The following is a 14,333-nucleotide window of genomic DNA, read 5'->3' on the forward strand; positions in this document are numbered from 1 at the left end:
AAGAGAATGGAAAGGGGAGGGGGGGGAGGAGGAGACACCAAAAAAGATGAACGATATGATTTCTTTATTCACTTAGATTTAGAATACTGCTCAAGCCCAAGGAGACTCCAAACTGGTTATATACTTAAGAACAAAAAAAAGAAAAGAAAAAAAGAATGAAAAAAGACAGGTATACCTTACAATAGCTCATAAAAAGAGCACCAGAAACTCAACCAATGCCTTATCCACAGACCTGGGAGCAAGATTTGTGGAACCCTTGTATGTTAGCTGACTCAAAAGATAGCAATTTAGTAGTATTAGTGGACCACCAGGTGAACAAGAGCAAGAAGAGTCGAGTGCGGGCCAGGGACACTGAGTGGGTTTCTCACATCAGGACTGAAGGTACTTTTTAATATTGGAGAGGGAAGTGAGCTGGAAAAGGACCTGGAGAAGGACTTCCAAGGCAAGGATAGTAATGATGAGACGGAAGATGTTTCACTTTTTGATGGAGAAGATGAAATTTATTTATTTATTTATTTATTTATTAAATTTGTATACCGCCCTTCTCCCAAAGGACTCAGGGCGGTTCACAGCCAAGTAAAATAGACAATATATAAATACAATTAAAATGCAATTAAAAAACTTATTAAAATTGGCCACAATTAAAATTTAGAGCTAAAACCCATTTAAAAACCCATAAATTTAAAAACTAACCCAGGCCAGCGCAGATGAATAGGTAGGTTTTAAGCTCGCGGCGAAAGGTTCGGAGGTCCGGAAGTTGGCGAAGTCCTGGGGGGAGTTCGTTCCAGAGGGCGGGAGCCCCCACAGAGAAGGCCCTTCCCCTGGGCGTCGCCAGACGACACTGTCGCGCTGACGGCACCCTGAGGAGTCCCTCTCTGTGAGAGCGCACGGGTCGGTGAGAGGTATTCGGTAGCAGCAGGCGGTCCCGTAAATAACCCGGCCCTATGCCATGGAGCGCTTTAAAGACGTTCACCAAAACCTTGAAGCGCACCCGGAAGGCCACAGGCAGCCAGTGCAGCCTGCGCAGGATAGGTGTCACTCGGGAGCCACGAGGGGCTCCCTCTATCACCCGCGCAGCTGCGTTCTGGACTAACTGTAGCCTCCGGATGCCCCTCAAGGGGAGCCCCATGTAGAGAGCATTGCAGTAATCCAGACGAGACGTCACAAGGGCGTGAGTGACTGTGCACAAGGCATCCCGGTCTAGAAAGGGGCGCAATTGGCGCACCAGGCGAACCTGGTGGAAAGCTCTCCTGGAGACGGCCGTCAGGTGTTCATCAAAAGACAGCCGTTCATCCAGGAGAACGCCCAAATTGCGCACCCTCTCCATCGGGGCCAATGACTCGCTCCCGACAGTCAGCCGCGGACTCAGCTGACTGTACCGAGATGCCGGCATCCACAGCCACTCTGTCTTGGAGGGATTGAGCTTGAGCCTGTTTCTCCCCATCCAGACCCGTACGGCTTCCAAACACCGGGACAGCACTTCGATAGCTTCATTGGGGTGGCCCGGTGTGGAAAAGTACAGCTGGGTGTCATCAGCGTACAGCTGGTACCTCACACCGAAACCACTGATGATCTCACCCAGCGGCTTCATATAGATGTTGAACAGAAGGGGCGAGAGAATCGACCCCTGCGGCACCCCACAAGTGAGGCGCCGGGGGGCCGACCTCTGCCCCCCCGTCAACACCGTCTGCGACCGGTCGGAGAGATAGGAGGAGAACCACCGATAAACGGTGCCTCCCACTCCCAATCCCCCCAACCGGCGCAGCAGGATACCATGGTCGATGGTATCGAAAGCCGCTGAGAGGTCTAATAGGACCAGGGCAGAGGAATAACCCCTGTCCCTGGCCCTCCAGAGATCATCCACCAACGCGACCAAAGCCGTCTCAGTGCTGTAACCAGGCCGGAAGCCGGACTGGAACGGGTCCAGATAGACAGTTTCCTCCAGGTGCAGGGGAAACTGATATGCCACCATACTCTCTACAACCTTCGCATGAGCGGGTTGGAGACCGGACGATAATTACCTAAAACAGCCGGGTCCAGGAAGGCTTCTTGAGGAGGGCCTCACCACCGCCTCTTTCAAGGCGGCCGGAAAGACTCCTCCAACAAGGAAGCACTCGTAATCCCTGGAGCCAGCCTCGTGTCACCTCCCGAGTGGCCAGCACCAGCCAGGAGGCACGGGTCCAGTAAACACGTGGTGGCATTCAATCTACCCAGCAACCTGTCCATGTCCTCGGAGTCACAGGGTCAAACTCATCCCAGACAACATCACCAAGACCGCCTCAGACGCCCCATCCGAATCGCCACAATTTTGGTCCAGACCGTCCTTAAGCTGAGCGATTTTATCGTATAGATAACCGTTAAACTCCTCAGCACGCCCCTGCAACGGGTCATCCCGCTCCCCTGGTGAAGGAGGAGCGGGTCACCAAACAGGGCAGCTGGGCGGTTATCTGCCGGCGCAATGAGGGAGGAGGCGAGCAACGCCGCTTCCCTCAATGCCACTAGGTAGGTCCTAGTATAGGATCTAACTAGTGTCCGATCAGCCTCTGAACGGCTGGACCTCCAGGAACTCTCTAGGCGTCTTCTCCGGCGTTTCATCCCCCTCAGCTCCTCGGAGAACCAAGGAGCCGGTTGGGATCTACGCCGGGTCAGAGGCCGCAAAGGCACGACACGGTCTAAAGCCCCAGCCGCAGCCCGTTCCCAGGCTGCAGCTAGTTCCTCTGCCGTGCCGTGAGCCAGACCCTCAGGAAGTGGCCCAAGCTCCGTCTGAAACCTCTCTGGGTCCATTAGGCGCCTGGGACGGTACCAACGTAATGGTTCCGTCTCCCTGCGGTGTTGGGTAGCGGTCAGAAAGTCCAGGCGAAGGAGAGAGTGATCTGACCATGACAAAGGTTCAATGACTATTTCCTTTAAGTCCAGATCTCTCAACCACTGACCAGAGACAAAAATCAGGTCCAGTGTGCCTCCCCCGATGTGAGTGGGGCCATCCACTACTTGAGTCAGGTCCAAGGCCGTCATGGAAGCCAAGAACTCCCGAGCTACCGTCGATGACGAGCCAGCAGATGGCAGATTAAAGTCCCCCATGACTAAAAGTCTGGGGGTCTCCACTGCCACCCCGGCAAGCACCTCTAGAAGCTCGGGCAGGGCAGCTGTCACGCAGCAAGGAGCCAGGTACGCGACCAGCAAGCCCAACTGACATCTACGACCCCACCTCACAAAGAGGGATTCACACCCGGCAATCTGAGGTACAGTGGTCTCCCTCGGCTCTAGACTCTCTTTAATAACAACCGCCACCCCTCCACCCCTACCCTGGGCCCTCGGCTGATGGAATGCACGGAAACCCGGTGGGCACATCTCGACCAGGGGCACGGCCCCTTCCGTACCCAACCAGGGCTCCGTGCGCCTATAATATCCGTGGCACCCCTGAACCAGATCATATTTTGGGGGGCCCTATTTGCCCCCGGACCGTGCGTTGCATACCACCAGACGAAGGCCCAGGCTCTGAGAGTCTTGACCATCCGGGGAACGGGTGAAGTCAGGGGGATCGGGGCACGCGATCGCCTGCATACATCGAACGCGTGACCCCTTGTATCGATACGATCCCCCCCTTCCGCCATATCTGCCCCTCCCACTTACCGTGCTAATAGACTCACCCTCACACAAAGGAACACATTCCCCCCCCGTAACCTCCGAACCCATTTGACAGTCGCCACGAGCATGCGCTGGAACTGGTTTCCCTCCCGACGGGCTACCCCCATCACCCGCCCTACCCCTCCCACCCCTTAAAAATACCCTATCTAAAAACCCCCAAAGGCTCTTTCTTCTCGCATGCCACCTCTGTGGGTCCCAAGACCCGTCATTGAGGCCGGCCCTTGGTAGCGATATGGGCCATTCCTGCGAGGTGGGGGCACCTCGCAGGCGCAAGAGTTCATGTACAGTTCATGTACATAGAAAGAGTGCGAATCGACGAGGGATGCTAAGATGGTAAAGTCCCAAAGTAATAAAATGGTGAATCTTCCAGCGGGAGTCCAGTTGGTAAAAGGACAGATGGAGCAGGAACCGGATAGCGATGACCGAGCAGGAACAGACAGTTTCCTCCAGGTGCAGGGGAAACTGATATGCCACCATACTCTCTACAACCTTCGCATGAGCGGGTTGGAGACCGGACGATAATTACCTAAAACAGCCGGGTCCAGGGAAGGCTTCTTGAGGAGGGCCTCACCACCGCCTCTTTCAAGGCGGCCGGAAAGACTCCTCCAACAAGGAAGCACTGTAATCCCTGGAGCCAGCCTCGTGTCACCTCCCGAGTGGCCAGCACCAGCCAGGAGGCACGGGTCCAGTAAACACGTGGTGGCATTCAATCTACCCAGCAACCTGTCCATGTCCTCGGAGTCACAGGGTCAAACTCATCCCAGACAACATCACCAAGACCGCCCTCAGACGCCCCATCCGAATCGCCACAATTTTGGTCCAGACCGTCCTTAAGCTGAACGATTTTATCGTATAGATAACCGTTAAACTCCTCAGCACGGCCCTGCAACGGGTCATCCCGCTCCCCCTGGTGAAGGAGGAGGAGGAGGAGGAGGAGGAGGAGGAGGAGGAGGAGGAGGAGGAGGAGGAGGAGGAGGAGGAGGAGGAGGAGGAGGAGGAGGAGGAGGAGGAGGAGGAGGAGGAGGAGGAGGAGGAGGAGGAGGAGGAGGAGGAGGAGGAGGAGGAGGAGGAGGAGGAGGAGGAGGAGGAGGAGGAGGAGGAGGAGGAGGAGGAGGAGGAGGAGGAGGAGGAGGAGGAGGAGGAGGAGGAGGAGGAGGAGGAGGAGGAGGAGGAGGAGGAGGAGGAGGAGGAGGAGGAGGAGGAGGAGGAGGAGGAGGAGGAGGAGGAGGAGGAGGAGGAGGAGGAGGAGGAGGAGGAGGAGGAGGAGGAGGAGGAGGAGGAGGAGGAGGAGGAGGAGGAGGAGGAGGAGGAGGAGGAGGAGGAGGAGGAGGAGGAGGAGGAGGAGGAGGAGGAGGAGGAGGAGGAGGAGGAGGAGGAGGAGGAGGAGGAGGAGGAGGAGGAGGAGGAGGAGGAGGAGGAGGAGGAGGAGGAGGAGGAGGAGGAGGAGGAGGAGGAGGAGGAGGAGGAGGAGGAGGAGGAGGAGGAGGAGGAGGAGGAGGAGGAGGAGGAGGAGGAGGAGGAGGAGGAGGAGGAGGAGGAGGAGGAGGAGGAGGAGGAGGAGGAGGAGGAGGAGGAGGAGGAGGAGGAGGAGGAGGAGGAGGAGGAGGAGGAGGAGGAGGAGGAGGAGGAGGAGGAGGAGGAGGAGGAGGAGGAGGAGGAGGAGGAGGAGGAGGAGGAGGAGGAGGAGGAGGAGGAGGAGGAGGAGGAGGAGGAGGAGGAGGAGGAGGAGGAGGAGGAGGAGGAGGAGGAGGAGGAGGAGGAGGAGGAGGAGGAGGAGGAGGAGGAGGAGGAGGAGGAGGAGGAGGAGGAGGAGGAGGAGGAGGAGGAGGAGGAGGAGGAGGAGGAGGAGGAGGAGGAGGAGGAGGAGGAGGAGGAGGAGGAGGAGGAGGAGGAGGAGGAGGAGGAGGAGGAGGAGGAGGAGGAGGAGGAGGAGGAGGAGGAGGAGGAGGAGGAGGAGGAGGAGGAGGAGGAGGAGGAGGAGGAGGAGGAGGAGGAGGAGGAGGAGGAGGAGGAGGAGGAGGAGGAGGAGGAGGAGGAGGAGGAGGAGGAGGAGGAGGAGGAGGAGGAGGAGGAGGAGGAGGAGGAGGAGGAGGAGGAGGAGGAGGAGGAGGAGGAGGAGGAGGAGGAGGAGGAGGAGGAGGAGGAGGAGGAGGAGGAGGAGGAGGAGGAGGAGGAGGAGGAGGAGGAGGAGGAGGAGGAGGAGGAGGAGGAGGAGGAGGAGGAGGAGGAGGAGGAGGAGGAGGAGGAGGAGGAGGAGGAGGAGGAGGAGGAGGAGGAGGAGGAGGAGGAGGAGGAGGAGGAGGAGGAGGAGGAGGAGGAGGAGGAGGAGGAGGAGGAGGAGGAGGAGGAGGAGGAGGAGGAGGAGGAGGAGGAGGAGGAGGAGGAGGAGGAGGAGGAGGAGGAGGAGGAGGAGGAGGAGGAGGAGGAGGAGGAGGAGGAGGAGGAGGAGGAGGAGGAGGAGGAGGAGGAGGAGGAGGAGGAGGAGGAGGAGGAGGAGGAGGAGGAGGAGGAGGAGGAGGAGGAGGAGGAGGAGGAGGAGGAGGAGGAGGAGGAGGAGGAGGAGGAGGAGGAGGAGGAGGAGGAGGAGGAGGAGGAGGAGGAGGAGGAGGAGGAGGAGGAGGAGGAGGAGGAGGAGGAGGAGGAGGAGGAGGAGGAGGAGGAGGAGGAGGAGGAGGAGGAGGAGGAGGAGGAGGAGGAGGAGGAGGAGGAGGAGGAGGAGGAGGAGGAGGAGGAGGAGGAGGAGGAGGAGGAGGAGGAGGAGGAGGAGGAGGAGGAGGAGGAGGAGGAGGAGGAGGAGGAGGAGGAGGAGGAGGAGGAGGAGGAGGAGGAGGAGGAGGAGGAGGAGGAGGAGGAGGAGGAGGAGGAGGAGGAGGAGGAGGAGGAGGAGGAGGAGGAGGAGGAGGAGGAGGAGGAGGAGGAGGAGAAGGAGGAGGTAAAGTACGACGGAGCAAGCCAGGCCTCCAAGGGCCATTTGATGACACGCAAAACAGGCCACAAGAGGGGACAAACCTCAGCCATGGATCCGGCCTCCTCTCCCACCAAGGCCTCACCACACCCATACTTGGTGGGGCTGCCAAACACAGGGCGCCGTTGGGCAGGCGCCTCGCAGTCCACAAGGCCTCGCCGGGCCCAACCAGCACCGAAGAAACTGGCGCCGATGGAACTGGCGCCGATGGGGCTGGCAGGCCTACTGACAGACAAAAAACGGGCCGGGATTCGCGCCAGCTGAAACCAGGCCGAATCCACAACCCGAAGCTGTCGAAGCCAGGCCGGGACCGCTGCCGACGATCTCGCGTCGCTGGAACTTGGCCAGGATCGCCGGGGTCGCCGCTGGAATCGTCGCTGGGATCGCCGCTGGGATCGCCGCTGGGGCAGGGCCGAAATCGCCACTGGGGCAGGGCCGGAGCCGAGGCCGGAGCCCGCAACAAGCAGCAGGCCTCCCTCGCCTCTCTCGCCTCCCTCGCGTCCTCGCCGCCTCCAAAATGGCCACCCCTTCCGGACTGCCACTCCGTCCCTGGGCCCGTTCTTGGCTGCCGCATGTCCCGAGAGGCCACAAACCTCTCCAGCGGCAGCCGGATGGATCATACCCACGCCGAGGGACCGGAGAAGCCTGGTGAGTCAGCCGAAGTCTCCATTCCCTGGGAAAGCCACCATCGCCGATTCGAGCTCCTCTAAGCCGCCACCATCCTCGCGCATGTCCAGAAAGCCCAAGAAATCAAAAATATAACATCCTGTAGCTCTTTTTTCCACTTCTTCCAGGTCTTCCAGGTGCAGTCTACTTACTTCGTAAATTGTTAAGCAACAGTTATATTGCCTGTATGGTGACAATCATCTTACTTCTATCATGTGACTTTTGGGCAGTGAAGAATGTCACAGGGAGGTTGATGGTTGGCCTCTGATGGTGGAATCAGGTTGAGAATGATGGCAAAAATCACCTGGTGTTTGAAGCCAGGAAGGCATCTGCTCAGGGGAGGAAAGCTATTTCAGAAGCAGGGTCCAGAATCTTCTGGCTAGGATTAATCACATGTCCTTTACTCTGGGTGATTTTTGCCTTCAGTGCCCTATTTTCTTTCAAAGTTAAGTGGCTGGCAGTGGTAATTATGGGTGCAGAATTGCAAGGACCTAATCTTTATGGCTATATTCGGTGCAAAGTGGGTAGCAAGAAGTACCTGACTAGCGCAGCAACTTTCTACTTGGGAAGGCAGTTCCTGCAGCAGATCACGCCCAAAGACAACCAAGCAGTATCTTGAGGTTCATGAAGAAACATTACCTGCCATTTTCAGTCCTTTTGGAGAATGTGGGGGGGGGGACCTTATTTCCTGGGCTCTGTACAGGAAATTTATAATCTGTGTATGCATTTTTGTAATTAAATATTTCATTAAAAAAAAGAGCAAGAAGAGTCACACAGAAGGCCAAAGCAATCTTTGGGTGGTATTAACATAAGTGATGTAACCTACTACTTTGCACTGGATGGATTATTCTGCACTGGTTAGAAAAGCACCCGAAGTACTATATCTAGTTCTTGGCATTCAAAAAGGGACATTGAGAAACAGAAGGAAATGACAGAAGAGCACTCCAGAGGCATGATAAGGGATCTGAAACCAAGCTCTGGGAGGAACTTTTGTGCTAAGCCTGCAAGCAAATAAAAACAAAAAACCAACCAACCACAACCCCCCCAAAAAAACAGAGAGATGATATAGGTCTATAATAATTTATTCGTAAATGTATGGTCAAAGGCCAAGGTTAAATAAAAAAAACAAAACACTTTTTTGTGAGCTTAGTAAAAATAAGGAACAAAATTCTAACAGGAAAGCCCATTACAGTAGGTAACTTTGGGCCAAACAATTTATCTCAGCCACACTCACCTCACACTGCAGTTGGGAGAAAAAAGGAGGAGGAAGGAATATTGTGTATGTTTGGCATCTTGAGTTAGAAATAATAAAGATGGGATATATATATATATCAAAAGGCAGTCATGTGCCAAAAGCGTGGGAGTGTTCTCTTCTGAAACCAAGAGCAGAACTAGGACCCACAAGTCAAAATGAAAAAAAAAACAACCCAAACAATTTGACTATTAGGCAGTGCTTCCTGATAATAAGAGCTGTGGAACAGCCTGCTAAAAAGGGAGAGCCTCCCTTCCCTGGAGGTTTTTCCTGGGCGATATTTTCCTGGATTCCAGCACTGAGAAGGGTTGGACTAGTGAATCTGTTCAGTTCATCCCTTCTATGAAAACTTCGGACTATTTCTAAAGCTTCACTTGACCTAAAATAAGCATTGCCTTAACAGGGATTATGGCTCTCCGTGCCAATCAGGTTTACACGGGCTTTTTTTTTTTAATTTGAATTTATATCCCGCCCTTCTCCGAAGACTCAGGGCGGCTTACATTGTGTTAAGCAATAGGCTTCCTATTAGGAAAGATTTTGTCTGGATTTGTGGCATCACTATTTTCTGTCTGTGTGTACATACATTTCTGCGTTCGTCCCTCTTCCCTGCTGTTCAGAGTCTTCCCCGTTTGCCTTGGGCCTCCGGGGACGGGCGGGGACTAGGAAGATATGCCCCGCCCAGAAACCTTTTGACTCACCTGTCTCGGAGAAGGTGGATGTTTCTTCGGGGTGGCTGTCAGTGTCCACTACGATAACCGCCATCTGGTCTTGAGCCACGAGTGAAGACAGCAAACTCATTCCGTCGGCCCAGAGAGCAAGTTCTTTCCGACGGCGGCCAGGATCCCCAAGGCGAAAGTGGCGCGATTTCCCAAGATGGGAGGCGAGTGTTGGGAGAGAAAAGTGAGCAGTTCTCGGAAACGCGCCGCGAGTGAAAAAAAGAGAAACAAAGGAAATTCTGGCCGAAAAGATCCTTCAGCTTCGAAGTACAATATAGGGAATTTTGTTACGGATTGTTACGAAGTCTAGGTAAAATCTGCCCGGCCTTGAACCACAGCCGCAGCACGAGGCTTCGTGGGAACGCTAAAATGACCAAGATGCTGAACAGGAGGAAAAGGACGAATATGGAAGACGCAGTTTTAGACTCCGATTTTCCATGGGCACCTTACCCAGTCACTCTCATTGGCCATGTTGGTTTGTAATTCTGAGAGCTTCAAACTCAACGCATATGGAGGAAAGGTTACGGCAACCCTACTGTTAATTTCTATTAAAACACAGTTTAAAAATGTTCTATAGCACAGATTTTAAAAATCTCATGCAGCAGTCTTCCCTAACCTGACCTGCCCCCTCCCATTTGCTGTGGTATGAATCCTCTTTTCTGCCTGCTGGAAAAAATTGTTCTAGTTGTAGAGAGCCCCTGGTGTTGCCTAGACTGAGAAAGACACAAATACAAGATGTTTGAAATACTAGAATATACAATGGCAGATTTCCCCCCACCCAAATTGGTACTCTCATTTGTTTGCTTTAAAGTAGACGGCATATGACTTTAAACCATCTTAATTTCATTGGAGTTTTCTGGCCTGAATCTTGTTAGGATGTCAAATGAATGGCCATCTGGGGTCCCCAGCTTGGCATATAGGGGTGACATTATCCATACATTCTCCCAAGATTTCTTGCTGCATCTGATCTTTTGCAATTTTGGAAAAAGAAAAAGAAAAAAGGGTGATGGGGAAGGATGCTGCAAAGCAAATTATCAACTCTTTTCATCTTCTTTATTTCCATAAACTTTTTTTAAAAGAAAATAAAAATAGTGAGTTGATGCTGTCCGTTGTTAAGTCTGGAGTTGTGTCCACTTGCTCAGAAAATGAGACAAAGATAAGCAGGTTAATAGGACATATATATCAAGAAGTGATAGAGGTGTCATTTTATAAACTGTTCCTTTGCAACTGACAATGTCTTCATTTACTGAAATATGAGCCCTCTTCTCCAAATGTATTAGAGTCCCCCCAGGGCTGTTGTTGTGTTGTTCCATAAATCTGGAACATTTTATCATATGTGGTGGAACATAGGATAGAACTGGAACCATAATTGTGTTTATTAGACACAACCCAACAAGAAAGACACAGACTTCAGAGGATAATTAGAACTGCAGAAAAAATAATTGCTACAACCTGCCTTCCATTGGGGATCTGTATACTGCACGAATCAAGAAGAGGGCCGTGAAAATATTTACAAATCCCTCACATCCAGGACATAAACTGTTTCAACTCCTACCCTCAAAACGATGCTATAGAGCACTGCACACCAGAACAACTAGACACAAGAACAGTTTTTCCCTGAAGACCATCACTCTGCTAAACAAATAATTCCCTCAACACTGTCAAACTATTTACTAAATCTGCACTACTATTAATCTTCTTATAGTTCCCATCACCAATCTCTTTCCACTTATGACTGTATGACTGTAACTTTGTTGCTGGCAATCTTTATGATCTATATTGATATATTGACCATCAATTGTGTTGTAAATGTTGTACCTTGATGAACGTATCTTTTCTTTTATGTACACTGAGAACATATGCACCAAGACAAATTCCTTGTGTGTCCAATCACACTTGGTCAATAAAAAATTCTATTCTATTCTATTCTATTCTATTCTATTCTATTCTATTCTATTCTATTCTATTCTATTCTATTCTATTCTATATCCAAGAACTATAGACAAGAACTACCAATATTACACATATTACAGCTGTAAAATTATATTATGTTATGTTGTTTGTGTTTTTATCTGTTTGTATTTGTATTTGTATTTTTTCTTTTTTACTTGTGGTTTTTAAACTTGAAAAATGATCAATAAAACTATTTTTTTTAAAAAGATTCCAAAGATTCCTCCCACCCCGAAAGATTAAGAACTTGACACCCCGAAATTGACTGATGCAAAAGATATACTTGTCTGCCCTCTAGTGTCACACTGTGACACCACCTATTTGTCACAAAGAGCCAAGGATGCTCCTCTTGTCAGCCTGATTATACCCAGCCATTAATTGTGCTAAACATTCTTTGCAAGAAGACTCTTGGAACTTATAGTTATTGTAATGCTACTTCAATGCATGCATTCCATCACCCGGCTATAATAGAAATGATGTGATTGATTTTGCATATGTTTTTTCCAGTACATTTCAAAGTAGGCATATGCAAATTAAGTATATGCAAATCAGCCTTCATTTGTTTTGAGCTACTGAGATTCTATAAAAGTATTATAACCTGATAATTTCTGTAATGTTAATATTTATCTGCCTGATTATATTCTGAGATATTTTGGGTTTCTGGAATAACAGTGTAAAAATCAAAGTGTTCTGCTGCTTAGCAATATCTTCTAATAAAAGAATATCTGCCTCAAATCTGTACTTGAAAAAACTGAATTCTCCATTAATTTATGTTGAGAAAGAGATTGGAGGAGGCAGCAAGAAAGCGAAAAATATTTGCAGCAACATTTCTATTTGGTATTCTTAAAATGTTCTTTTTTATGTTTAAAAAAAGGAAGCAATGGTATCTGTGATTCTGAGTTGGCCTTAACTTGAATTAACCTGGATTTTTATTCCCAGAACCTTAGTATCAGAAAAACAATGGGAATTGCCATAATAAAAAAGAAGCTACTTACAAATGCTAATGATTGTGAAAGTTCGTTGATTATGTAAGCTTGGGTGTAGACTTCCTTTTCACTGCAAGGAACAATCTCTGAGTGGATTACTAAAAATAGTGGATACTATTTTTCCCCCCTTTTCCCTGCAGTCCCAGGCTTACAAACTATGCTGAATGGGATATTCCCAATTTTCTCAATCTTCCGGTAGATGGGGATAGAGCAGCAATTGGAGAGAGAAACCAGCAGAATGGCTTCTTGTGCCATGATATCATCAGCAGCTCATGTAAAAAATATTTGATGTAAATCTATTGGAAATGTACAAGTTACCCTTTCTCAATCAAGGAATATCTTGTCTATTTTCCTCCCCTCCCCTTGACTGTACCTGAATCATATTTTTATCTCTTTGTTGAAAAGTACTCTGTATTGAGTTTATTTCATGTGTTAACTTTGTTCTTTTATCTCTTTTGGATTCATTTTGCTTTTGAGTTCCCTGGAATTCATCTGAAGTCATTGTCATTTGTGATTGGAGTGATGTGGTTTTGGTGTATTCCGATTAAAGGAACAACAACAACAACAAAATAGACCGAGCAGATAATCATGACTGATGAAACTGGTACTGGACTAAAAAGACTGGGGGGGTGTCTAGTGGTGGATGTGATTTCCAATTTTTTTTATGTTTATCGAACTGTAGTAGTTTGATAAATATAGTAGTTTATCAAAATATAAAATAGAAAGAAAAATGAAAATAGTGGGAAAGTTAGGGAGGAAAAAAGGAAGAGGAAAAGTGTAGGGTAAAAGAGGAAAAAGAAAGAAAAGTATTAACTTCCTATTCTTTTTTGCATAATCTTTATTCAAAAACAAACAAGAAGCCTTCTTTGCAAGCCTTTTAAAGAAGATTAATGTAGCATTTTACAGACAAATTTAATAACATGCCAATAGATGGTGCTAAAGTACTAGTAATGTCTATGCTGTCTTAGCTTTTCCCAGGTGCTTATGATTTCATTTAACTGCCTGGAGGCAGTTTTGGTTTGGCAGAAGGGCTTGGTTTCACTTAACAAGCTTCTATCAGGAGGAAGTGCTCAAGTTGCAGTGGCAAACCTCATTTTTCCTTTTATTGTAGTTGTCCAGAGTAACAGAGTTGGAAGGGACCTTGTAGGTCATCTAGTCCAACCCTGCCCAAGCTGGAGGCCCTACACCATTTCTGACAGATAGCAGTCCAGTCTCTTCTTGAAAGCTTCCAGTGATGAAGCTCCCACAACATCTGAAGGCAAGCTGTTCCATTGTTCTCACTGTCAGAAAATGCAGAGAGATCCAATCTAGAAATGAGACATTTTCTTACAGAAAATGTCTCATTTCTAGATTGTAGATCTCTGCATTTTCTCACAGAACAATGGATCAGCTTGCCTTCAGATGTTGTGGGCACTTCATCACTGGAAGCTTTCAAGAAGAGACTGGAGGATATCCTTAAGAAATGGTGTAGGTCTCCTGCTTAAGCAGGGGATTGGACTAGATCAGGGGTCTCCAACCTTGGTCCTTTTAAGACTTGTGGACTTCAACTCAACTTTGCTGGCTGAGGGACTCTGGGAGTTGAAGTCCACAAGTCTTAAAGGGACCAAGGTTGGAGAGCCCTGGACTAGATGACCTACAAAGTCTCTGCCAACTCTGTTACTCTATTCTATTTATTCTGAGATTTGAGTATTTGAGAGTAGTAGTCTGAGTATTTCTCTAAGAAGTGTCAGTCATTTATTTATGTTTTCATAGAGCAACACATATAAAACCCATACATTTAGCTAAGCATTTTTCCCAAAGGAGCAATCAAAATGTAAAATACATTTAACATATATTGAAAACAACCTCAATTTACTTTTAGAAGCATCCTCTGCCAGACATCGTAATTGAATGGTGATGATCTTCTATCATTCCTCAATGAAGTTGGTACATTACATGGATGTAATGGGACAGTAGACATAATGTTTATACATACCCTTTTGCTTTCCATGTAAATTGCTGCAAGGCAAATGCTCAAATGTAGTTTTTTGAAATGACACTGGAAATGAAGAAAATAAGTCTAAACTGATTTTAGCTTTCTCGAAGAATGAAAGCTTGTGAACTCCCATGTAGGGGTAGGGTAGCTGCTATTGTTTGCCTAATGAATGTGG

At 49.3% G+C, this 14,333-nt stretch overlaps 1 protein-coding gene and 1 pseudogene across 1 annotated transcript in view; one reads left to right on the top strand and one right to left on the bottom strand.

Moving 5' to 3' along the window:
- Window positions 1-11,902, bottom strand: part of DNMT3L (DNA methyltransferase 3 like) — a 42,086-nt gene extending 30,184 nt beyond the window's left edge. Inside the window, exon 1 of the mRNA XM_058186442.1 lies at window positions 9,230-11,902. Within this exon, the coding sequence (XP_058042425.1) occupies window positions 9,230-9,329 (100 nt within the window). The 5' untranslated portion in view covers window positions 9,330-11,902. The remainder of the gene's footprint in view (window positions 1-9,229) is intronic.
- Window positions 216-7,898, top strand: LOC131199326 (Golgi apparatus membrane protein TVP23 homolog B-like; annotated as a pseudogene).
- Window positions 11,903-14,333: the final 2,431 nt, after the last annotated feature.

The sequence above is a fragment of the Ahaetulla prasina genome, chromosome 5 (genome assembly GCF_028640845.1).
Source record: "Ahaetulla prasina isolate Xishuangbanna chromosome 5, ASM2864084v1, whole genome shotgun sequence".
Taxonomy (NCBI): Eukaryota; Metazoa; Chordata; class Lepidosauria; order Squamata; family Colubridae; genus Ahaetulla; species Ahaetulla prasina.